Source organism: Rhinopithecus roxellana, chromosome 14 (assembly GCF_007565055.1).
Source record: "Rhinopithecus roxellana isolate Shanxi Qingling chromosome 14, ASM756505v1, whole genome shotgun sequence".
Lineage (NCBI taxonomy): Eukaryota > Metazoa > Chordata > Mammalia > Primates > Cercopithecidae > Rhinopithecus > Rhinopithecus roxellana.
In genome coordinates this window covers 45,061,146-45,085,551 of record NC_044562.1, presented here as the reverse complement: position 1 = coordinate 45,085,551, position 24,406 = coordinate 45,061,146, and the positions used below count along the sequence as shown (strand labels likewise).

General features: G+C 33.5%; 1 protein-coding gene across 1 annotated transcript in view; it reads right to left on the bottom strand.

The window, feature by feature from the left end:
* Positions 1-24,406, bottom strand: part of COL5A2 (collagen type V alpha 2 chain) — a 159,982-nt gene that overhangs the window by 68,802 nt on the left and 66,774 nt on the right. Inside the window, exons 2-6 of the mRNA XM_010370285.2 lie at positions 16,935-17,159; positions 10,712-10,725; positions 6,573-6,605; positions 5,120-5,152; positions 3,678-3,731 (exon numbers count right to left, since the gene is read on the bottom strand). Coding sequence (XP_010368587.1) covers positions 3,678-3,731; positions 5,120-5,152; positions 6,573-6,605; positions 10,712-10,725; positions 16,935-17,159 — 359 coding nt within the window. The remainder of the gene's footprint in view (positions 1-3,677; positions 3,732-5,119; positions 5,153-6,572; positions 6,606-10,711; positions 10,726-16,934; positions 17,160-24,406) is intronic.

Below are 24,406 nucleotides of genomic sequence, written 5' to 3'. Positions count from 1 at the left end.
AACTTATATTAAAAAATGATATCTTAGAAAAATATTCTTAGTATTTAAAAATCAAAACTTTTCTGACTCCTAAGCTACTATCAATTTACTTCTCACTTCATTATACAAAACAGAGGTTGATTTCAGTTGTTCTCTAGGACTCCTGGATCATATGAATGTGAGTAACATGAACTGGATATGTATAAGGCAGCATAGATAAAATAATAGTCTGGTTTATTCATACAGCCTTGTGTAGAAAACTCTGAATCTGTTCTTGCAATGTTCAGTTGCTAATTAATAACCAGATATTATTATATACACAAAGTGAACTAATGTATAATCTCTGCTCCCAATGAGATTTCCAAAGAGACACACACAAAACTATGTTTAGTGTCAATAGGAGTAGAGACAAGTTTGTGAAATATTCACTAGTCCTCCAAAGAGATTGTGACTTTCTCCATTCTTCTGTAATTAACAATCATATTTCAAAGTCTGATCCTAAGATTGTTTTCATTGATTCATGATATATTATATACCTCCATGGAATCCCCTCTAAATAGCTTATGAAATTTACTGTTGTACAAATAAGATTAAAATTAATAAAAACTTTTATAAAAATTATCTGAAATTAAGTGAACACAAGAATGTTTACTGGTAAATACCAAAGCAAATTAGAATTTGGGAGCTCATTAAAAGTATCTATTTTTATATCTCCAAGTGAGCTGAATTACATAATTCTTATATTAAGGTAAATGTTACATTTATTATCCCTCCCTTCCATTTCCAAGATACTCAAATATCTCCGCAGTAATCTACAATAAAAAAGTACTTCGAGGTTGCCACTAGGTGGCGATGTTTAAACATCCACAAGGAGAAAAGACGAATGACCAGGAACTGTCAAGAACTTCATTTCTCTCGTTTCTCTGTCTCTTTCTCTCTGAGACACACACACACACACACACACACACACACACACACACACACACACACACACACGTTATAGATGTTAAGATCTAGTATATTTCCCATTTTACCATTTTACAGATCAGGAAACATACCAATAGTGATTAAGGGTCACATGCAACTAGAACTTAGCACATCATTGACGGTCCATCTCCTGTCAGGTTGCTAGTTTGTCACTATAAAGTTATCTGAACAATACACTTAAAATTGAGGATGTGTGATGAAAGACAGTAGTGAAAATCATTGGCTAATCCTGAAGGCTTTATGGGAGTATCTCATACTGAACTACGACATAGTAGTTCTCAGTCCAGAGCTATTTTGCCTAGATTTGACAATGTCAGGAAACATTTTTAACTGTCACAATTGTATGGGGGATGGCAGTTTCAACTGGCATCCAGTGGGTAGATAACAGGAATGCTGAAAAACTTTCTACTATGCATATGGAATTATTTGGCCTAAAATATCAATAGTGTTGACAGTGAGAAACCGTGCTGTACATTGTGAGCCTTCTGTACTGTTTGATGGTTATATAATTGCACAGGCGGGGGGAATGCTATTTCTGATTGCAGAACCACCCTATATTGTGACAGCCATAATTTTAGTCCAGTTAAGCAGCTCCTAGAAGGCTCGAGGTATGAGGCAAAACATTCTGCCTATGGGCATTCTGTTACATCATGCCGATCATTTCATATACATCATTTCATGCAAAGCTATACATCATTTCATATCTTGAAACCCACGTAGGCGGGCATTAAAAGAGTTGTATCACACTATCTCTTTGCTAGGATTAACAGAGGAAGAGATTTCCTACTTGGATATCTGCCAGGGTTGTCTCACTTGATTCCTCATAAAAATCTACCCCCCTTTCTCTCTCTCTCTCTCTCTCTCTCTCTCTCTCTCTCTCTCTCTCTCTCGCTCGCTCGCTCGCTCTCTCTTTCTGACACACACACACAAAACGCACACACACTTACACCCAATTCGCATTGATTGTCTCAGGCCTAACCAAGGAGGAAACTGACCACATCACAAAGCCAAATAGGGAAAATAAGTGAGAAGTGTTGGGAAGCAGATTCTTCAGATCTTAACCAGCAACTCTGGAAGTCTGGTCCCACAACTTCTACGTAGATTTAGGACCCAATGTTGTCAATTACTTACAGTGTACAAATACACTGATGCAAAATCTTTTTTTTTTATGACCACCCATCCTCCACCCAACTGATGTTATTTTCTACCTATTTCTGTCTTTCTAGATGTAGGGCAGACATCTGGAGAGCTACAGCAGTGTTTAAGCTACCAACACTAGTGAGAAAACTCAATACAACCACAGTGAAGACTGGGGCATAAAATAATCTGAACACAGTTCTGTTGCTTACCTATATGGATATGTCCAACCTCTTGGGGCACTGCTTTGCACCTACATGCTTGCAAATACCATCCATACTGCAGCCCCATTTAAGAAAAAGTACTGACATCACACTATATATGAGGTGAAATGAGTAGAAGGATAATGTAGTAACAAGGATGAAACTAGTGGCAAGAGTTCCTAGGCATATGATCTAAAATATATTTTATCCTCATTTATACATTTCAAGTTGTCTATTGTTTCCTTAGCTTCTAATCTTCCCATTTAAATATGGATAAATATATATTTAAAAGGATAAAAATCTACTGAGAGTTTTAGTAGATATCATTAGAGAAAAAATTAAACAGTACAAACAAACTTTTCTAATTGAAACATGGGATAATGAGAGCAATATACAAATTAATACAGTTATGTAATATATGAAAGACATTAGATTTTAGAAGTGATATATAAGAAAAAACATTGTAGGGAGGCCGAGGTGGGCAGATCACGAGGTCAGGAGATCGAGACCATTCTGGCTAACACGGTGAAACCCCATCTCTACTAAAAAACACAAAAAACTAGCTGGGTGTGGTAGCTGGTGCCTGTAGTCCCAGCTACTCGGGAGACTGAGGCAGAAGAATGGCATGAACCCGGGAGGCAGAGCTTGCTGTGAGCCGAGATCACGCTACTGCACTCCAGCCTGGATGACAGAGTGAGGCACTCTCCAAAAAAAAAAAAAAAAAAAAAAAAATGAAAAGAAAAAATATTGTAACCTTAACACTTGAGAACAATATGTATTCTGTGCAGATAAGTAATAAAAGAAAACGTTTGGTATATATTATATAATATCCTTATGTTTTATCTCAAGGATATTGAGGTCATTAATTTATTTTAAAGGTATTTCACTTGTCTGGTAATGGGATTGCTGATTTTTAAAATTACTACTTTGATATCTCTGCAGTGGCTGCTGAGTGTAAAAGGCAGAGTGCTACCTGGGAAATAAACTTGTGCAACCACTTGAAAGAAAATTTTACCCTCTAACAATTGTTTCCCATATCCAGCTTGGTTATTCCTGTGGCAACCACAGATCACATAACTTGGATGTTTTATCTCAACAGTGCATTCTTGGCATTGCTTACTCATGAGTGAAACTCATGATATGTTAATTATGCTTCCTTAAGTTCTACTTTATTTTGATTTGACCTCATAAGAGACAAGGAAATATCATTTGTGTTATCTAATAAGATAATATACAATTATTATTGTATTTTTGTAACATTTAATGGAGGTGAAAGAGGAACAGTGCTCCCAGCTCCTTGCTGCATTCAGAGAACACAGTGTAAACTGACTGGCTACACGTTCCCCACAAGGAGCCCTCCTGTCAACTCACAGGTCTTCCTTTTGGCCCTCGCTCTCCTCTTGGTCCCTGTGATCCTGGAGGTCCCTAAAACAGAAAATGATGATTATGCATGCAAAAATTTATACTTTCTTATTGAATTTTTTAAAAGTTTACTTGATAAAAGAAAATTGGAAAACAGAAATACCACACTTAATTCAGTTCAGTTGAAGACTATAGAGAATAAAGCCATGTGCATATAAAAGTTCTGTACACTTAGAAGGGTTGTTTATTTTATCAGCAAAATTTAAAAACCTATAAAGAACTAGGTGTACATTATGGCATCATGAAGCATAGTGAGCTAAATAGATTAGCTTGATGAGTAATTGCAAATGTTTAAGGATCATATTTATTGTCTTCTCCCAGGTATAGCCTTTGCCACAAAACTCTGAGCATAAAAACTTACAGTTCTGATTTTGAAAAATTATATAAATGTGCAAACCACAAATTATTATCAATTATTCCAGGGACTGTATGAAATCAAATTGGTATATGATACCCCAAAATGTTCATTACTGTTCAAGTTGCTGATTAAAACAATGGAAAGGAAAGCCTCTTAAACTACTACAGTACTGCTTTATGTACATTCAAGCATCTTTTCTTTTTACTTTACTTAGAATACGGCATTATTTCCCTTGTATGTTTAAAACCTCTTAGAAATTTCCAATTCTTACAGTTACTTTTCCCTTATATTTCAAAAGTGGTGTTATAGTGCTGATATCTTAAAATGGCTTTTTTTCCCCTGGGAAATGGATGTTGTCAGGGGGACTTTGTTTCTCTTTAAAAGAGGATTTAAACTGAGTTATGAAGATTATATTGTGTATTTACTCAACCCAACATATAGCATCGTTTAAAAGTGAGGGCTTCAGAAGAACCAGAGTGAGACCATTAAAGCTGACTTAGTATTTTATTTAAGTTGATTTGATGTGCTTAACATTTATATGAAGTATGTGTATATGTTATGAATACTGCTGATAATCCAAACTTGAAAAAATTAGTCTTTTATACTAAGCCATAAATATGCTTTCTGGCTGTATGATTTCCCATATTCTACTGCAATATATAATTTAATTTTATTAAGCAGATAAAACTAGCCCACCATCAATCATAGTCAAACAACACACAAGTATGCCCTAATTTCAGTGAACAAAGTCAAACCAAAATTAACAAATGTAACAATAAAGTGTTTTGCCTTTTACATAACCAACAGCAAGACTAACATGATGTTTCTTCAGTTTCAGAATAAAACGACCCCTTATCTACCATTCACTGCTGCAAAGGAATGTCTAACTTGAAGATGGTTTAAGACAAAATGCTTTAAGAGACCAAGCATCGTTGTTTAATTCTTTTATCTTCTCATGGATATAATAAGTGTAAAGATTTTCAGTATATCAAGGAATACAAGAGTACCATGAATATTGGGAGAAGCTACTTACTGCCGGTCCTGGACGACCACGTATACCTGTTACCTAAACAATAAACAAGAAAATTTGTAAAGGTAAAGTTTCTGCAGATATTCAGAGAGGTCAACAGTCAACAAATAAGAATAACAACAAAAAAAACAGCAATTATTTTGACAAATGGATGTTGTCAGTTGATGCCCATTTCCTCCTCTCCTTAAGATTTAAGATATTATCTAATTTTAACTGTAACATAGGGAGGCAATGCTGGAGTAGTGATAAAGAGCACCAACACTGGAGCCAAGAGGCCTGGGTTCAAATTCCGACACTGCCCCTTACCAGATGTGTGACTTCTGACTAATTACTCATCCTCTTTGTTCTTAAGAACCTTAAGTGGAAACTTAAATGTAAAATGGTAGTGATGATTACGTAATTACCTCCCTCATAGAGTTATGAAGATAAATAATAAATATTTGTATTTGTAAAGCACTTAACACCTAAAACATAGTAAGCACACATAAATGCTTTTTAAAGTGAAATTAAACAATATGAATTATTTAATTTTTAGGTAATCTTTGTAAAAAAACACACACACAAGCCAATTAAAGGCAAATAAAGAATATAAACACTGCTAAATAAATCAACATGGATATTCTTTTTGTCTTGACAGACTGATGATAATGCCTTTAAAACCCAGGAGAATGAGGCTAAGGTGGGTGGATCACTTGAGGTCAGGAGTTGAAGACCAGCCCGGCCAAATTGGTGAAACCCCGTCTTTACTAAAAATACAAAATTTAGCCAGGCATGGTGGCTCTCGCCTGTAGTCCCAGCTACTCAGGAGGCTGAGGCACAAGAATCACTTGAAACTGGGAGGTGGAGGTTGTAGTGAGCTGAGGTTGTGCCACTGCACTCCAGCCTGGGTGACAGAGCGAGACTCTGTTTCAAAAAAATAAAAATAAAAAAAATAATGAAACCTAGGAGGATAGCTGAAGGTGACAGAGCAAGACTCTGTTTCAAAAAAATAAAAAAATAATGAAACCTAGGAGGATAGCTGAAGAGTTTTAATCCTGTTTAGTAATATACTTCTTGATCCATTAACAAGTTTAAAGAAGTCTTAGGAATTCTTATGCAACATGGAATTTTGATCAGGATCAGGGCATGACATATTTCCAGAAGTGTGGAACAATAAACTACTATCCTAATTAGTACTAATATTAACTATCAGTGTATATCCACATGTAATATATTTAACTTTTTAAAACACTGACTTTCTACCTTTAGTCATGGGAGTATAAAAGTCAGGAACACAGAATATCAAATATTGTATTAAGTAACTAATCTGTTCTGGTTTGCTTGTGTTATACTAAAAACTTGTTTTTAAAATAACTAATTTATTTTTGAGAGTATGTATATAAGCAATAATATACAATTATACTATAAGCTAAGTTTATTTAAGGTACAAGGAAACAATAATTATATATATACTTACAACAGGCACTAATCCTGGTTCTCCCTTTTGTCCCTATGACATTAAAAACAATTTAAAAGTTCAATTAGCACAATATAATGGCTTGCTGGGCAAAAACATGCCACCCTAGAATATGCCATGTAAACACAGGGAATTTCTATGTAAGAAATGCAAAAAAACTGCAAAAAGAAAGTTAACAATTTTTAGGATATTTAGTCAGACATCATTCATTAAAATATTACTGCTCACCTGAAAGACATTAAAAAAATCCAATGTGTGAAATATGTAAAGCTATTTTGCTTCAGTTTTTACATAGATCAGATCCAAAGAGTTGACTAGAGCACAAAATAGTTGCAACAAAAAGATGTAAAGACGAAGCACCAGAGGAAAAACTACTGAAAGACTGAAAATACAAAAAGAGTCAGAAATTGTAATACATCAAAATTAATATAAATTAATATATACAAATTACACACTTTTATTATATGACATATAGTTTTCAGGATCTAATCAGATGCCATTCCTGAACTACTAGCACCCTTTTTTAGTACTCATGGAAGGGCATTAAAAATGAGTACATGTGCTCATCTTTAGTAAAAAAGAAAGAAAAAATAATAATTCCACTCAGATAATTCTCAATACCTGAAGAAAATCTAGGAAAAAAAATCAATTGACTAAAAAAATCAAAAACAACATAAGAAACTATCATGTAAGTAAATAGGGTCAGGTCAGTATAATTGCTTTTATAATAGATGTAACAAATATAATAGATGTAGATAGAATTTATTTTGATTCTTACAACTTTTCTCAGAAATTGAATCCTCATTGCGTGATATCAGGTACATAGATTAAATAATATTGGACGAATTGTAGCTTTATATATTTCTACTTAATCATTTACTAATTTGTATTCTTCACTTCAAAATTTGTCTTCCAACAGATTTTGATCTCCTCAAAGTCATGGTTGTGTCTTAGTCTACTTTATATGCTGAGCATAGCATACGGAAGCATTCAATGAATTCTTAAAATGTATTACTTTCCATTAATGTATTATGAAATAATGCTTTTTACTGGGCAATTGTGTAGGATGAATACGCATTTAACAACTATCTCTAAAATGTAGAAAAAAAAGAAGAATGAGTTCTAGTTTATTTTATTTCTCCTTTAATATATATTATTCCTTAATCTGATTATAAAAATAATATCTGTTCATAGTAGGAAATTTTGAAAATAGAAGAAATATACAAAAAAAAAAAAAAAAAACCCTAACTATCCTACTCTACACCCTGGAGATAACCACTGTTAATGTTCTGGCATTCTTAGTTTTCCACCATCTACATGCACTTTGAGTATCTAATCAATGCCTCATTATCTTACTGTTAAATTATGTTTTCATTTTTAAGTTTAAGGATGACATTAAAATGAATATCCTTGTTCATAAATGTGTGCATGGTATCTCTATTAATACCTTATGATATGTTTTTAGAAGTTAAATTTGTAGATTAAAGACATTTTAAGATTTTTAACCCATATCACCAAATTGTACTACTAAAGACACAATCTTGTATCCTTCCAATACTATCCTGACAAAACTCCGTGAAGTGAAATGATGGACTTCACGGCAGACCTAATAATAACTCAATCATACTTGCTGATTCTAATGTTGAAGCAGTAAATACTCTGGAAGTCAGGAATAAATTGAGAATCCAAAAGAAGGAAAGGGCTCTCCAGAAGCAGGAGGCAGTTCTATAGGGTAAGTTCAAGATAGAAACACTAGGGACTAACAGCCAACCTACACAAAGCCTAGGACAAGAAAGAATCAACATATATGGGTTTCAAAGTAAAATAGGCTTATTTCTGCATGTTCACATCCACTAACTTCTAGAGCTTTATATTTTAAAAAATACAAAAATAATAAAAATTTACCATGTAAGAGCTATAATAAAAGATATTTTTCAAAATGCTGAAAGAATTTGAATTGTTTAGAAAGGGTACATAAATTTGTGTCCAATAAACAAAGGACTTTATGATGCTGAAACAATGCTCCTTCTAAAGCAAGACTAGAAGAACAAATAAAAAGAGAGGACAAATTATTTCAGTCAGAATGAGAAAAATGGAATAGTCTGCTAAGAACAGTTGTGAAATTTCCATCCTAAGAGACCTACAAGCAAAATGCATTTTATACTTACTTTGTATGTAGGGAAATAGAACTCTCTGATACCTGTCTTACCTAAATTGTAGGCTTTTTGATACAAAAAGCTGCACAATATTTAAAAGGGATTAAGTGCTCAATTATAAGTTTCTGATAATAAATTCCCTAATGATTCTATAGATTTCTTATTTTGTATATAAGCCACAAATGTAAATATTTGTTTCTACTGTTTTTATTAATACAGGCTCTGAAAGTTAATTTGTATGGAATAATGGTTTGTCTAAAGTTTTACTAAATTTAATTTTCATATCCACTGAGAAACATAAAGTTCATGTACTCAGATCCAGATGTGCATTACAATTACTTATCATTTAATACCATGTGGACATGCTTTGTAGAATGTCATTACTATGGAAGCAGTCATAGTGTTTTTCTCACATTTGCATCATCTACACCATTTGCCTCACAGCCATATAAAAAAGGTTCAGTAATTATGTTGGAGTTAACATGAATCAATCAATCAATCAATGAGTTGTAAGTAAATATCAATATGGCTATAAACCAAGAACAAATTGCATTTTTATAATATTGCTTTGCTCTTGCGTTTCTGATGATACCTGATGACAAATGAAAACGAGTCATGAAGATAGTGGCACACAACTACAGTCTGCTACATTGGCAGCTGCTTTGAGTATATTCCTCACCCAGCTCTCCCACACTGCCTTTGGAGAAAGGCAGCAAATGACACAGTCTACCAGTTATCTCTCTAAGTCGGGTAACTGCTAACTGAATTAAACTGATTATTTCATGGCAGTACTCATTGTTAGGTTTTTGTGTTGTTTCATAGATCGATCTGTCTGTCTATCCATGCATCCATGCATCCATCCATCTATCTTTCACCTATCTATCAACTTTGTTCAAGGCCTATACCAGTCTGCTAAGTTTCAATTTATTTTCATTTTCACAATAAATTAAATGTGAGACAGCATTTGCAGCCTTTCTCCTTTGACATATATTCATATCTAATTTATTCCAAATGAGACAAATTTATGAATTGCCTTCTGAAACAAAATGTGTAAAACTGGCCAAGATCTCCCCTTGACAGCATCACTCTCATTTATCAAGAAAGTGTAGAATAGCTTTGTCCGTTATCTGATAAATTTGTTTATTAAAGTTCCACTGTGTGCAAAAGTAAAGAAAATTTATGGAAATTGGGAGGACCAGTAACCATTTCTACTCCCTTGATCCCTGTGCCCATCTCATTTGGATAGGAATGAAGCAAATGCCATTATTTTCAAGATAACCAAAAAACAGAGAGCACTCTTGGGCAAAAAGAACTCTCTTCACTTCGTAGGATTACTTTACTGATGGCAAGTGACCAAGCTGACCAGCTATACTTGAGTCATGGATGCAGCCTACTACCCTGTTTTCAAGGGTAAAGCTTGTGTCCAGAATTAGATTTTAAGCTATCTGAAGGTGAAAGAGGGAAAAGGAGGGGAAGAAATGCCTGTTTGGTAAAATGTTCAATTAATTCTGGATCTTTACTTCCCAACCAATGAGAGAGGGGCTACAGGCCCATTGAAGTCAAATTGACATTCTTCATTCCTTCCTTCCTTCCTCCCTTTCTTCCTTCCTCCTTACCTTCCCCCTATCTTTTCTTTCTTCCATCAAATGTGTATTGTACTTCTAATATGTGCAAAGTATGTACTATGCAATCATAAATGCAAAGAATAAAAAGGTTAGTAAGACACTGTCAATCCCTAAAGATGTCACAACTTTCTGGCAGAAACAGATATACAAACAGAAATTAACCATAAAGTGAATGGTTAGAGGCATCTGTCCTTTGGAAACACAGTAGCTGAACTGTGCTCATATACTTGTCACAATGTATTTGTATGGTACTTTGTACTTTTCAAAAGCTTTCAAACGTTTCAGAGCACAGTTCTGTGTGGATAGTATTGGATATAACTCTGCTTATGAAAAAGAAACAATGCAAAGTAGCACTTACCTTTCTTCCTCTACCTGTAAAAAGAAAAGAGTAAATGTGTTATTTTATGAAGAAACAATGATTGAGAATCTGCTAAATATTTACTTTCAATAATAGATTTCTTCTGGAGTCAGAATTACGGTGATAGTGATTACACTCTTCAGCAGTAAGCAGAACTCAAAAGGTTTTGAATCAACACTTCCATAAAAGGCAAAAAATGCATCTTTTTGGAAAATTCTAACATGATATTAATATTCTTCACAAAATTTATATGACATTTAAAGTTCATTAAATTATTAAATTAACTATTAAAGCTATAATGAATTATTTCATCAATATTCTCTATTTTTGCTTTTTATAATTTTATGAGTAAGGCTGTTTATTCATATGGTTCAAAAGCAAAAATGTGTTAAAAGTATACAATTACACACGAAAAAATTTCATTCCATCCAGTCCTATTTTCCCTATTTCCACTTTACCCCCAACCCCACAGGAGGCCACTACTATTGGTTTCTTATATGTTGTTGTCAAGTTTAGTTTGGCATATTTAAGAAAATTGTTATAGACTCATTTTTCTACTTTTTCAATACTGTTCTTCACTTGTCTGTATATCACATAGATCGTTAAATCTTACAGATCTTGCTTATCAGTATATAGTTTATTGTTTTTCTTAATTTTTTATAAGATTCCACTATATTAATCTAACACAATCTATTTAATTAATCTTGACCTTTACCCATTAAGGACATTTGGATAGTTTCTAATCTTTTGTTATCACTGGAATGTACTTTATCAACTAACCAGGACAATTTTAAGAATGAAAGGGAAAGCTATTGTTTATTATACCAAGAAAATTGATATAATTTGAGGTTTTCCTGGGTAAGCTAGAATGGAGGTCATGCTGGCTATTAAAAATATTGTAATGAGTAATTGTTACATATATGCTACATGCAAGTATATTTGTAAGATAAATTCCCCAATATCCTTTTAGAGTTGAAAGGTATAGGCATTGGTAACTTGACAGATACTACCAATGTCCCTTCATAGAAATTATACCATTTTACACTCCACAAATCTGGACACATTTCCCTACAAGCAATACACAGTGATACCCAGTATGCTATCAAACATTTTAATTTTGGCCAATCTGATACGTAAAACATGATAGCTCAGTATAGTTTTCATTCACATTTATTTTATTATGAGAAAATTTGACAGTCTTGTCATATATTGAAAAATCATTTGTATTTCCTTGCTTGAATGATTAGCTAACTTCCCTTTCCTGTATTTTTATTGGTTTTTTTATATCTAGCATTTCTTTATATGTAAAGAATATTAATTCTTTGTGAATTGAGTTGCAAACATTTCTACTTTGCTCATTTTTTGTGTCACACAAATGTTATTATTTTTGTACATTTTTATGGCTTCTGGGCTTTGAGTCAGAATTAATAAAATCATATATTTTTAAAGTCTATAAAGAAATTATCCTATGTTATCTTTGAAATCATTATGATTTAATTTTTCTCATTTAAATCATTGCTTTATTTAGAATTTGTGCTAGTGCAGAATATATTTTTATTATTCAACTTAATTTTTTTTCCAGATGATTGCCTAGCTATTCCAACAAGGTTTATGAAATAATTCTTCTTTTCTCCACTGCGAAGATGCCATCCTTATTGTATTCAATCTGACCATGTATATTTGGATCTACTTCAAGATTTTATTTTATTCAGGTTTCTACATCACATTTTTTAAACTAATGAATCCTTTTAAAAATCTTGGAGGGCTAGTCATCCTTAATTGCTCTTATTCTTAAGGATTTGCCTGATTATTCTTTCTTATTTAATCTATGTAAACTTTAATTTACAATATGTTGAATTCTCAAAGAAAGTGTGCTATGTTTATACTGGCATCATGTTAAAGTCACTAATTAACTTATGGATAATTTATGTGAGTGTAATGTTTAGTCTTTCTAACCAAGAACATAATATGACATTCAGTTTTTTAAAGACTTAGTTTCAATTAGCAATATTTAAAAACGTTTGTCAAATCTCATACATTTTGTGTATCCTTAAGCATCTGTTGCTATTACAAATGAGGAATTTTTATTCCTATTATTTCTTCTATGATGTAATTGTTCATATATAGTAAATCTATTAATTTCTGCTTGTTTATTTTGCACTCTCGTGTCTTACCAAATTATTTTATTTTTTGTAGTTTTTTTTTTTTTTTTTTTTTTTTTTACTCAATTTAACAGGTTTGTAAGCATACAACTGTATTTTCTGCAAGTGGATAGTTTTTGCTCCTCTTTTTAGATTTTCAAAAACTCTGATTTCATTTTTTAATGTCAAATTATTTATTCAGGCACATTCAGTACTGTTAAATGGTAATGGTGATAATAGATACTCATTCTATCTTTGTGTTTAGTAGGGATGCTTTTAGTATTAAGCATAATGAAACTTTTAAATTGAGGTGTAAATATTGTATTGTGTTATTATCATTTATTACCAAGTTAGTAACTGTCTTTATCAAAAGTATTTACTGATCATTGTCAAACAGTTTTACTTTAATTATAAAGGAATTAATATGCTTTCTCTTCATAGATCTGTTAAGATAATTATTTTTATAATAGCTTTGTTAATATTCAATTATTTTGCATTTGTAGAATAAGCTCTACTTTTTCATGACTAATTACTCTCTTAATATGCTAATAGACTTAATATTTTATTTAGAATTTTAAAAAATATTTATAAGATCAGTTCATAGTTTTTTGTGCGTGTCATTGTTATTACTTTTGCTGTAAATAATATACTTCCTTCATAGCAAAACTTTGAAAGTTTGCTGTCTCAGTGTTCAAGAAGAGGTTTTAAAAGCATTAAAACCATCTTTTTAAGACCTTTTAGCTGTTTGACACAACTGTGAAAACATCTGGAGTCGCTGCTTTGGGAATCTAGCTGCTTTACAAATTTCTGTCTCTTCTAAGAAAATCCATGTTCTAAGATTTTCTCTTTCTACCAGGGCTAGTCTTAGTAAATTACATTGTCTTAGAAAATTATTCATTTCATATTGGTTTTCAAATTTATAAAGATACAATTGAATAAAGGGACCTCTTAATAATTCTTTTATGTTGTTTTATTTTCATTAGGCAATTTTTCTTTATCATTTTTTGCTTTAGGTTAGATCTTTTGGTTGGGTTTTTATAGGACCATATTTTGGATTTACATGTTATTTCCACTATATTTCAGTTTTCTCACTTTTCAACTTCTGTTTTTACCTTTACAATTTTTTCTTCTACTTACTTTCAGTTTATTTTGTTGATTTTTTTAACTTTTTGAGAAAGATGCTAAATGAATATGCTTTTATTCTTTCTTTTTTATTTATATAAGCATAGAACTATGATTTTTCATTAAAATTTTAAAAATAAAATGTTTCACTATGTTTTGAAGTATCTTTGGTGTATTAGAACTTCTTATGTTTAAAAAGATTTATATATAAGTTCTATCAATTATATTCCATATTCTGTTAAATTATGTTAACATTCTTTTACATTACTCATAGGTCTATAGTTGTTTAGACAGTTTCTATTAGTTCCACTAAAATGAGCAAAGATAAAATTGACAGTATTTCTTTTTTCTTACATGCCCCTCAGGTTTTCTTCTAGCATTCAATTTTAACAAGGAAATGTTCTTTTTAGCATTTACTTTTGTAGTGTTAAATGTGCCACTACTTTGTTCATGTGATTTATCAGGTTTGAATGATATTTTCTGACTTTCACCCAAACTCACTCTAGTTCATACGTTCTTTTGCCTCCCCCTTTCATTATATGTAAATTTTATAATTATTTCTGCATTGTCAGAAGCTATAATATTTACAGTCCCATCTGTCACCCTAACTTACACTTTTGTTTTAGTCTTTTTCTAGAGTTAAATATAATAAATGCTCACATAAGTTCTTTGACAGTTTCCTCAATTAACTCTTGGTTGTCTTGCATTTAGCCGATGGTAGTTTCCCTGGGAAATTTATAGAAACAATATCCCCAGAGAAATTTTTTCTATAGCTTTTATATTTGAAGGAGAGAATGGATTTATATTTAACATTAATTAACCATATTCTCTCCTTAAGAAATATGTATATATTGATCCACTATCTTCTGACACTGGATATTGTGGAGAAATTTGTGACCAGTCTTAATAACTTCTCCCTTTAGAAATAATCTGTTCTTATTCTTTGGAATTCTAAAGAAGTATTTATTTATCTTTAAAGTTTAATGACTTTAAATAAGTTACATATGTCTCTGTTAACTCTTTTGGATCAATTTTTCAGACATGTGGTTGCCATTTAAATATTGAAATTAAAGTTTTATTTTACTTCACAAAATTTTTATTGTATTATGTTGTTATTTGTTCCACTCAATTGTATTATTTTTTTCTTTGGGTACTTGTCTTCAGGGTTATCCCTTGCTTGTCTTCCACATCAATTATTTCTTAACTCTTTAAAAATTGTAATTCATTATTTTCCTATTCTCATGGCCCTTGCTTTATTTTGTGTAATATCAACTCTCCTTGTGATCCCTCCTATTTCATCTTCATTTTATTGTGATGACTTGATTTTCCATTTCTTTTCTGACCATTACTTTTTTCTGCTTTATAGCCTTCTTTCTTAAAGAGAATTACTTTATTAAGTTTTTTTTGGTTCACGGTAAAATGATAGGTCAGAATTTTCACGTGGTCTACAGTAATGCATTTTATGGTGTGTTCTTTATCTCATAAATTTAGCTGAACTCAACCACTTTTTACCTTATGGCATCTGTGTATAATGTGATTGCCAGCTCCTAGACCAACCATTTGAAGGAGACTGTACATTTTGGTGTGTTTTCTGATATTTGCCACCATTGTTCCCATTTGCTCTTCACTTATCCCCACAGATTTAATTTTACTTTATTCCTGGGCTTCTTTGATGATTGCATTTGCTTTGGGTAGCTCTTATATGTCTTGGTTTTAATTCTTTCTTTTATATATTTCTTATTACATTACTGAAAATTGAGTGTAGGTATTTATCCAAGGCACATTGCTTCTGTTCAAGAGGCAGAGAAGAGGTAAGTTGCTATCTATTTCCATGTACATACTGTTGAAACCCTTATTGTATTTGCTGTTATTTGCAATGAAATTTTGAAAAACAAAATAAAGCCTTGATATTGTCTTGACAATGATGAATTAGAAGTCTCATGATTGCTAACACAAATAACCTAAAGGTTTAATATTGCTCTTACTTAGTTTATTGAAACCTATAAATATAAACTTGTTTCCCTGACATGTATCTTTAAAATATGTACTCATACTGAAATACATAATATCTGTTAAACACAGAAACTTTTTCTTCAAAGAAGTTTTAAAAGCTATACTTTATATTATTTTTTCTCATGGAAATCTGTTTCATTCTTTACCTAGCCAACATGAAAAGCATTCTGCATTTAAGAGCCAATGTAGGCTGGGCGCGGTGGCTCACACCTGTGATCCAGCACTCTGGGAGGCCGAGGCGGGTGGATCACGAGGTCAGGAGATCGAGACCATCCTAGCTACTGTGAAACCCCGTCTCTACTAAAAATACAGAAAATTAGCTGGGCGTGGTGGCGGCCCCTGTAATCCCAGCTACTAGGGAGCTTGAGGCAGGAGAATGGTGTGAACCCGGGAGGCTGAGCTGGCAGTGAGCCCAGATCGCGCCACTGTACTCCAGCCTGGGCTACAGAGCGAGACTCCGTCTCAAAAAGAAAAAAAAAATAGAAGAGTCAATGTAATACAGGGTGCTGTGGCACTAAATTACATTAGGAATAAGTATTCCATTCACTAGGACAAAGTTGGCATCATTGAGGATAAATGTGTTTTCTAGATCTTCTCTTAGGCATTAATGGACTTAAAGGGAAACTGAAAAATAACTTGGAGGCACTCATCATGCATATGGTAACAAATGACCATCTTAAGTGATTCAAGAAATTCTCAGATTAGACATAACCACTCAAAATTCAGCCCCAAATACTTCAGATATTTAAGAAGACAGGAAATTACTGTCTGCTTCTATCTAACTTTAGATAAAGTGAGTGAGCAAAATCATTAATCATTAACCCCAAAAGCCCCCGAAAAAGCTGCTTAATTATTCTCTTGGGTTGCTGAACGCTGAAAGTGAAAAACACTGCGACTATAAAGGTGAGTAACTGGATCAATTATGAGTTGGCCCTAAACATTCTTACCAAAATTTGTATTGCCACCTCCAGGTGTTTGTGAACAGACAGGACAGCATTCCCCAGGGGGCGTTACAGGGTCGGCACAGTCCAGCACATCCTGGCACTCTATCTTGTCACAGAGAATGGCTCCATTGTCACAGACACAGATCTGGCAAGGGGCAGGTTTCCAAATGTCCCTGTTTAAGTACATCTGGCCATTCTGAGTGCAGGCTATTTCTTCACCATATCCTTCTAAAATAAGAAGAAAAGAAAGAAGAGGTTAGTAATCTGAAATTATGGAATTGGGAAAATATTTTAAAAGGTGAGCCATCTTGTGGATTCTAAAAAATTCTGGACTAAGAAGTAACCTTCCAAGGAGCCAAACACAAATGAACTGATTTCATTTTGTAACAAAATAATATGTAATTCACCATGAAATGATGATAATGTATCCTTGCATGATAGGGGAAGAAATAAAAGTGATACAATGGAAGTATATTTTTTAACCAGATAATGCTTCCTTCAAGATTTTATTCTTGAAGGTATGAATGATGAATGAGAATATCAGTAAAGAGGAATAAAAGAGAACCACCCGAAAATGGGGAAAAAATGAATAATTCAAAGGAGAATATATAATTTGAATGTTTGGTGAACCCTATTATGACTTGCAACTCACTGGAAACTTTAGTAAATTCCACAACAGGAGACAGTACGTTTTCATGTACCATAGAAAAAAACTGCAAAAAGGAAAAAAGGTATATGTTTTTATTAAAATTATTTTTAAATGTACAGGGAAAAAAGAATAACCATCTCCCATTTCATGGAGTAGAATTCCATTTGATATCCTAAATTAATGGTGTTTACTCAACTGTGGCAGAAATGTCAAAACTTACGCAGGTAATGAGTTAATTATGTTTGCATCAAAATTAATTAAGGAAAACCATAGCCAAAATAATACAGTAAGTTAATATATATTTGCCTAGTGCTTTTCTACATTTACATTACAATTAAGAAAACTTGGGAAAATACATATATATGTGTGTGTACATATATCGCACAAGAGCAGTTCTATTATACATTACTAATAAGTAAACACATATATTACATCATTAACTTTGTGATTTTATAACAATACTATAGAATTTTAAAACATAATGTGGATCAAATCATCCTTGCTTAAATACATCAAGAACTTCCCAACTACTTAAATTCAAAACTTCCTATAATTATAAAGGCTAAAGACCTTCTTTCTCATTTCTTACACAACTTGACCACTTTTGCCTAGCACTACCTCTCCTTCCTTCATCCCAGGACCACATGGCTATCTATCATTACTTCAATGTCATCTCCCCATGAAATTCTTTTCTGACTACCCTGCAAAAATTAGACTTCCTTTACCCAATTGATATTTTTCAGAGACCTTTTCAAAGAACTCATTCACTTGGCCATTCGTTCATTTATTCATTCATTCATTGTGTATTATATGCTAGGTAATTGAAGAGATACTAAAATGTGAACAAATAGGCAAAAATCACTGCCCTCAGGAAGTTTATTAGAATGAGTATTAATTTTTAATTATTGTTTATTTTATCTCCCTCACTAGAGAAAAACTACATGAAAGTAAGGACTAGGTGTCTTGTTCATCACTGTATTTCTTTTCTTTTCTTCTTTTCTTTTTTCTTTGAAATAACAAAATGGAGTTTTGTTCTTGTCACCCAGGCTGGAGTCCAATGGCGTGATCTCAGCTCATTGCAACCTCTGCCTCCTGGGTTCAAGCAATTCTCCTGCCTCAGCTTCCCAAGTAGCTGGGATTACTGGCGCCTGCACCATGCCCAGCGAATTTTTGTATTTTTAGTGGAGACAGGGTTTCACCATGTTTGCCAGGCTGGTCTCCTGACCTCAAGTGATCCGCCAGCCTCAGCCTCCCAAAGTGCTGGGATTACAGGCGTGAACCACTGTGCCTGGCCTCATCATTGTATTTCTAAAGCTTGATGCTATACCTTTCATAGAACTGCCATTTAATAAATACTTGTCTACTGGATGGATATAATGAATGAATCTAAACTATGGTAAACTAGTTTAATTGCACAGCATGAACTTTGTGCTTCATAAAAAGATGTTTTAATGTAGTTGTAATGTAGTTGTAAGAATGTAATGAAAGATATTATCATTTGGCATATAAATATATTCAAATGATAATGCAAAGCTACATATGAAAATTATTTTAGTTTACAATACAGATGTTAATCCAAAAATCTGCTTTATATCATTTTTATTTGTCAATTATACCTTTAAAAAGCTGGAATAAAAACATTTTTCTCACTGTCCTGTGGAATACTTTGCTTTATATATTTAGTCTTTCATCACAGATATTTGGCAAATGGAAAATTGCTCTCAGAGAGTAACACTACTATATGCTAATGGTTTGTGTGCTGTTTTATAAGATGAAGACTAAGTTTCTAATCTGTTTTATCTTCATTAAAAGACTTATATCACATAATACATATCTAATCAACAAAACAGTATTAGCTCCATGTCCATAGTGCTATTATAGTCATTTAAAACCAAGGGAAAAATAGAAATTATGTTTTAATATGCTTTTCTGGAAGATTATTTTGAAAAAATGAGAAATATATTCATCAAATAAAAAGTGTGACTTTTACATGAAATATCACTTTAACACAGTGTAATTCCATGATGAACATTTCCAGAGACACAACCTGTATAAAAATGGGCTTATGTCCGTAGTTCACTGAACAATTCCGTTAAGTAGATAACTTAAGAGTAACTTTGCTCATTAAGTTTTATGATTGAGAAGGAAATATCCACTTACAAATGTTAAATGCTATTACCTGAAAATGAGATACTACTTCAATTAGCTTGTTTCTCTCATTACACACTCTTGGGTGGGGGTGCTGGGAGTTAAGTGCATAAGTGTCTAGTACTAATTGTGCAAAATATTGAAAGCATATGTGGCTGGGTGTTGTGGCTCACACCTACAATCCCAGCACGTTGGGAGGCCAAGGTGAGAGGATTGCTTGAGGCCAAGAGTTCAAGACCAGCCTGGGCAATACAGTGAGACATTCTCTCTGCAAAAATTTAAAAGTTAGCCAGGCATAGTGGCACGTGCCTGTAGCTCCAGCTACTCTGAAGGTGAGGTGGGAAGATGATTTTAGCTCAGGAGTTCTAGGCTGCAGTGAGCTATGGCCATGCTATGCTGCTGCACTCCAGCTTGAGCAACAGAGTGAGACCCTGACTCACAAAAAGAAAAGAAGGAAGCATATGTGTTCCTTTCTGTCCTCAAAATATATATTATTGTGGAGTATTATATATATTATATATGTTACACATATAACTATATATATGTTTTATATATATAACATTGTGGAGTGCTATATTTGTTATATAATAAATGAATATAATTAACTTATTATATAATTATAATTATATAATATGTTTATTGTACAAATCTTGAAGGAGCCAGAGAACAGGATAAGCTATCCCCTGAAGATTTATAAAATGAATTATTATAACAATATATGTTATTATTGGATAGACATTATATATGAGGATATATATTGCTGATGGAATAATTAGATATTTGGAAGTAGAGAATATGAAAAACAAAAACCAGATGACATGTAACAATGTCAATTAAATATTAAAATATGTGAGGGACTCTTCAAGGAGTAGCTTATCTTGTTCTTTGTGGCTCCTTTAGGGTTGGAACAAAAAGACACATTGTTTCGTCTTGTGTTAACACCTAGAAGAGCAGTTTCTTTCTGAAAGTTTAAGACAACATAACTTCAACTCAAGGGGCAAAGAAGTAGGCCACTGGATTACTTTCTTTAAATGACAAAGCTAAAGGTTAGTTTTATACTCTGAGTCATCATGGGTTCCTTTCTCCTGAGAATTTATAATTAAATTTAAGATGATGTGGAAAGTTAGTTGGAATGCTTTTAAATAGTAAGGAGATGAAAAACCACATTCACTGTTAAACCTTGTCTCCTCTTCACTCAAAAAGAATCCATGCACATCAGAGAGGGCTCAAAAACTCAGTGAACTCTCATTGTTCATGTCTGAATGAAAGACATGTACAAAGAAACAGTGGGTAGAAAATACAGGGTGTCTTGCAGTTTTCACGGATCTACATGGTAGTTGTACACCATATGATTAAGTTGTCCCTTCTGTTTTCTACACACTTACTTAAACGAAAAGAAAAGTCAAAAAGAAAGCAAAATTGCAGCCAATTTGTTGAAAAAAATTGCAGTAAAGTTGTCATAATAGAATTATTTTATAAATGACAGTACAGTATAAAATAACAAACATTTTCAAATGACATTCTGAGAAATTCAATTCTGTCCTCCTGGTTTCCCTATCCAAATCACAAAATTAACCCAAGCTGACATCCAAAGCTTAGATTCAAGGCCCAGGACTAAAAAAAAATAAAAATAAATAAATGTTTCTTAAAATACCTGTATACTGGGGCCGGTTAGGGGGTGGGGTGGGGTTGAGAAAGGGAGAGCATTAGTAAAAATTAGAAAAAATAGCTAATGCATGCTGGGCTTAATACTTAGGTGATGGGTTGATAGGTGCAGCAAACCACAATGGCACACGTTTACCTACGTTAACAAACCTGCACATCCTGCCATGTACCCTGGAATTTTTTTTTTTTTTTTTTTTTTGAGACGGAGTCTCGCTCTGTCGCCCAGGCTGGAGTGCAGTGGCGCGATCTCGGCTCACTGTCACTGCAAGCTCCGCCTCCCGGGTTCACGCCATTCTCCCGCCTCAGCCTCCGAGTAGCGGGGACTACAGGCGCCCGCCACCGCGCCCGGCTAGTTTTTTGTATTTTTAGTAGAGACGGGGTTTCACCGTGTTAGCCAGGAGGGTCTCGATCTCCTGACCTCGTGATCCACCCGCCTCGGCCTCCCAAAGTGCTGGGATTACAGGCTTGAGCCACCGCGCCCGGCCCCTGGAACTTAAAATAAAAATAAAATTTAAATTTAAAAGTTGGATAAACAAATATTTTTATATAATCTAAAAATGAACCCCAAAACTATCATTTTGCATTACTTGTATTTTCTGCTGTTTATGTTTAACTTTCCTAAAATTGATTAGGACTGGTAGAAATCTGATAATATCATCACTATTTTTTAATTTTCATGGTGTTTTAATTTCCAAAATTTGTATCTTCCAAGCTACAAGATTCTTTTACCCTCACCAACTGTTCCAATAAATTGAATCCATTGTGAAGTCATTCCCACAAAACTTCTGACACTGATGTATTACAGAGAAAAGATGTATTTTACCTGATCACATTTTATTTGAAGTCAACTCAATTTCTCAATGTTTCTCATATATCCTCATAGATTTCTCTTCTCAGAAATCTTAAGTGCTTTTAAATTTAGTTGTAAGAATTCAGTTCTTAATCACTAGATGGCAGACCAAATCCACTATCTTATTATAACAATTAGAAACTAAATTATCACAATTGCAGCTTGCCAACTATATGTTATGCCCTGCATCCACATTTTTTCATAAATTATACTTGTGGAAAAAAAAATGCCTGCATAGAAATGACCATATTGAAACCTTGAACTGGCCAAGAGAGACGATTGTATTTGCATATTAAAGTATTGGAGTCTACTTAAAGGTTTTGAAAAATATATGAAATAAAAGTCCCTACAATTATGTTAGATATTCTCTAGTCATTAACTAAAATTCTTCCATGCAGAAATAATATACAACACACACGTTTTACAAAAATTTTAAATCTCTTATTCAGACAAATGTTTGCGCTGATCATTTTTCCCTGTGAGCTGTGAGACTGTGAGTTCCTTGACAGCCAGAACTGTGTTTACCTCAGCAACGTTCACATTTAATGTCATACAATCCGTCTTTGATAAATGTGTGTGTAGCGTGGATGAATGCAGATGTGAATGAGGAAAGTAAGGAACTAGTACATTGATATGCCTATTATAAAGATAAGCACTTTTAGCTCTCTTTCCTCCTTCCCTAATCTTTCCAGAGAGGATGTGCACTTAGGACCCTTTTTTTGAATGAAAGGGAATGGTCACTTGGTGGTTTTTACCAGGTGTGTCCCTGACATTCAGGCCTCTGTGTGACCAGAAAGGAAGGAGACTGTGTCAGTCACAAAAGTTCATATTTTAGAACAACCTTCAGCAAGCTATAGCAACCCTTCAGCCTTCCTGACCCAGCTGATTTAGGACCCTTTTGGGATTGTGAAGATCTGGGCTACCATTATTTAAAGTTTCTCTGACTGTAGAGGTCTTTGAGAGACTATAATCATGACACTGTCAGCCGGTGGCCTCATGAAGTGGAGAAAGAATGCCTTGTGGGACAAAGGAGGAGGTAGTAATGCAGCCCACGTGTCCGTCTGGATGCCGCAGATGCTGCCTTTAGTAATGCACAGCAGAGTGTGGGCTGCTGGATGGGGTTCCAGAGAACCTACCAAGGAAATCCTTCCCTTCCTTCTGCTCTAGGGCACTGTTTATCATTAGAAGGGAAAGACGAAGAGGGACAGCATTCAATTCCTTCTTTAGACCCTGCAGAGGAGATGCCCAAAATTCCACATTCCTCATTTTGTTTTCCTTAAAAATTTCCAAATTTTAAAAGTTAGATACATATGAAGCCACCAGGGATAACTGAGGGGGATCTATTCCATACTTTGACAATTTATTCTGTCTCAGCCTCAAGATCTATGGGATGGTGGGAGGATAAGTATGTATGGGGCAGGCCTATGGGGTTTTACATCTTCTGTTCTTCAATTCACTACAAGGACTTTTACTTTCTAGTGAGCCCCGCAAGCTTAAATCTGGTTTTACGATAGTTATCCAAATTATTATTTTTTCTGTGCCCTGCTCCTTTTTCCTTGTACCAACTGAACAAGAGTAGGCATTCAATAATTATTTGAGCTGAGCTAAATTTCTGTTCCACTAAGGACAATCATGTTTTATATTCTGAAGCAATATAATGACAATTGTGAAAATTTTCCTTGAAATCTGAAAAATTAAAAAGGAGACAACTCATAGAAAGCATTCATTTCAAAGCATTTCAGTGAGCATATGAATTTTAAAAATTAGATAAACTGTGAAGTTGGTTGGTTTCTTCAGTGCAACCATTAAATGCTTTCCAATCTCATCAGCAAAGTTTTTCAGTTAACTAGCAACACTGCTGTTTTTACTTTACTTAAAATGGAAAAAATAGAAAGGAAAAACTCTCATATTAGGTACTACTTAAGTTTTTTTCCATGTATCATTGGGAAATCTAAATGACTGTGGCCAAAATGTGAAACTAAAACTACACATACTGCACATGCAATGCTCATCTACAATTCTGTCTGGAAGAGCAGATTTCAGTCTGCTAATGCATTTGACATAGATTTTTTTTCCCCAAATACATACCTCAAACTACTAACTAGTTGCAAAACACCACAAAGAGAATTGAGCCAACTCTATAATCTATACACTAGAAATTTC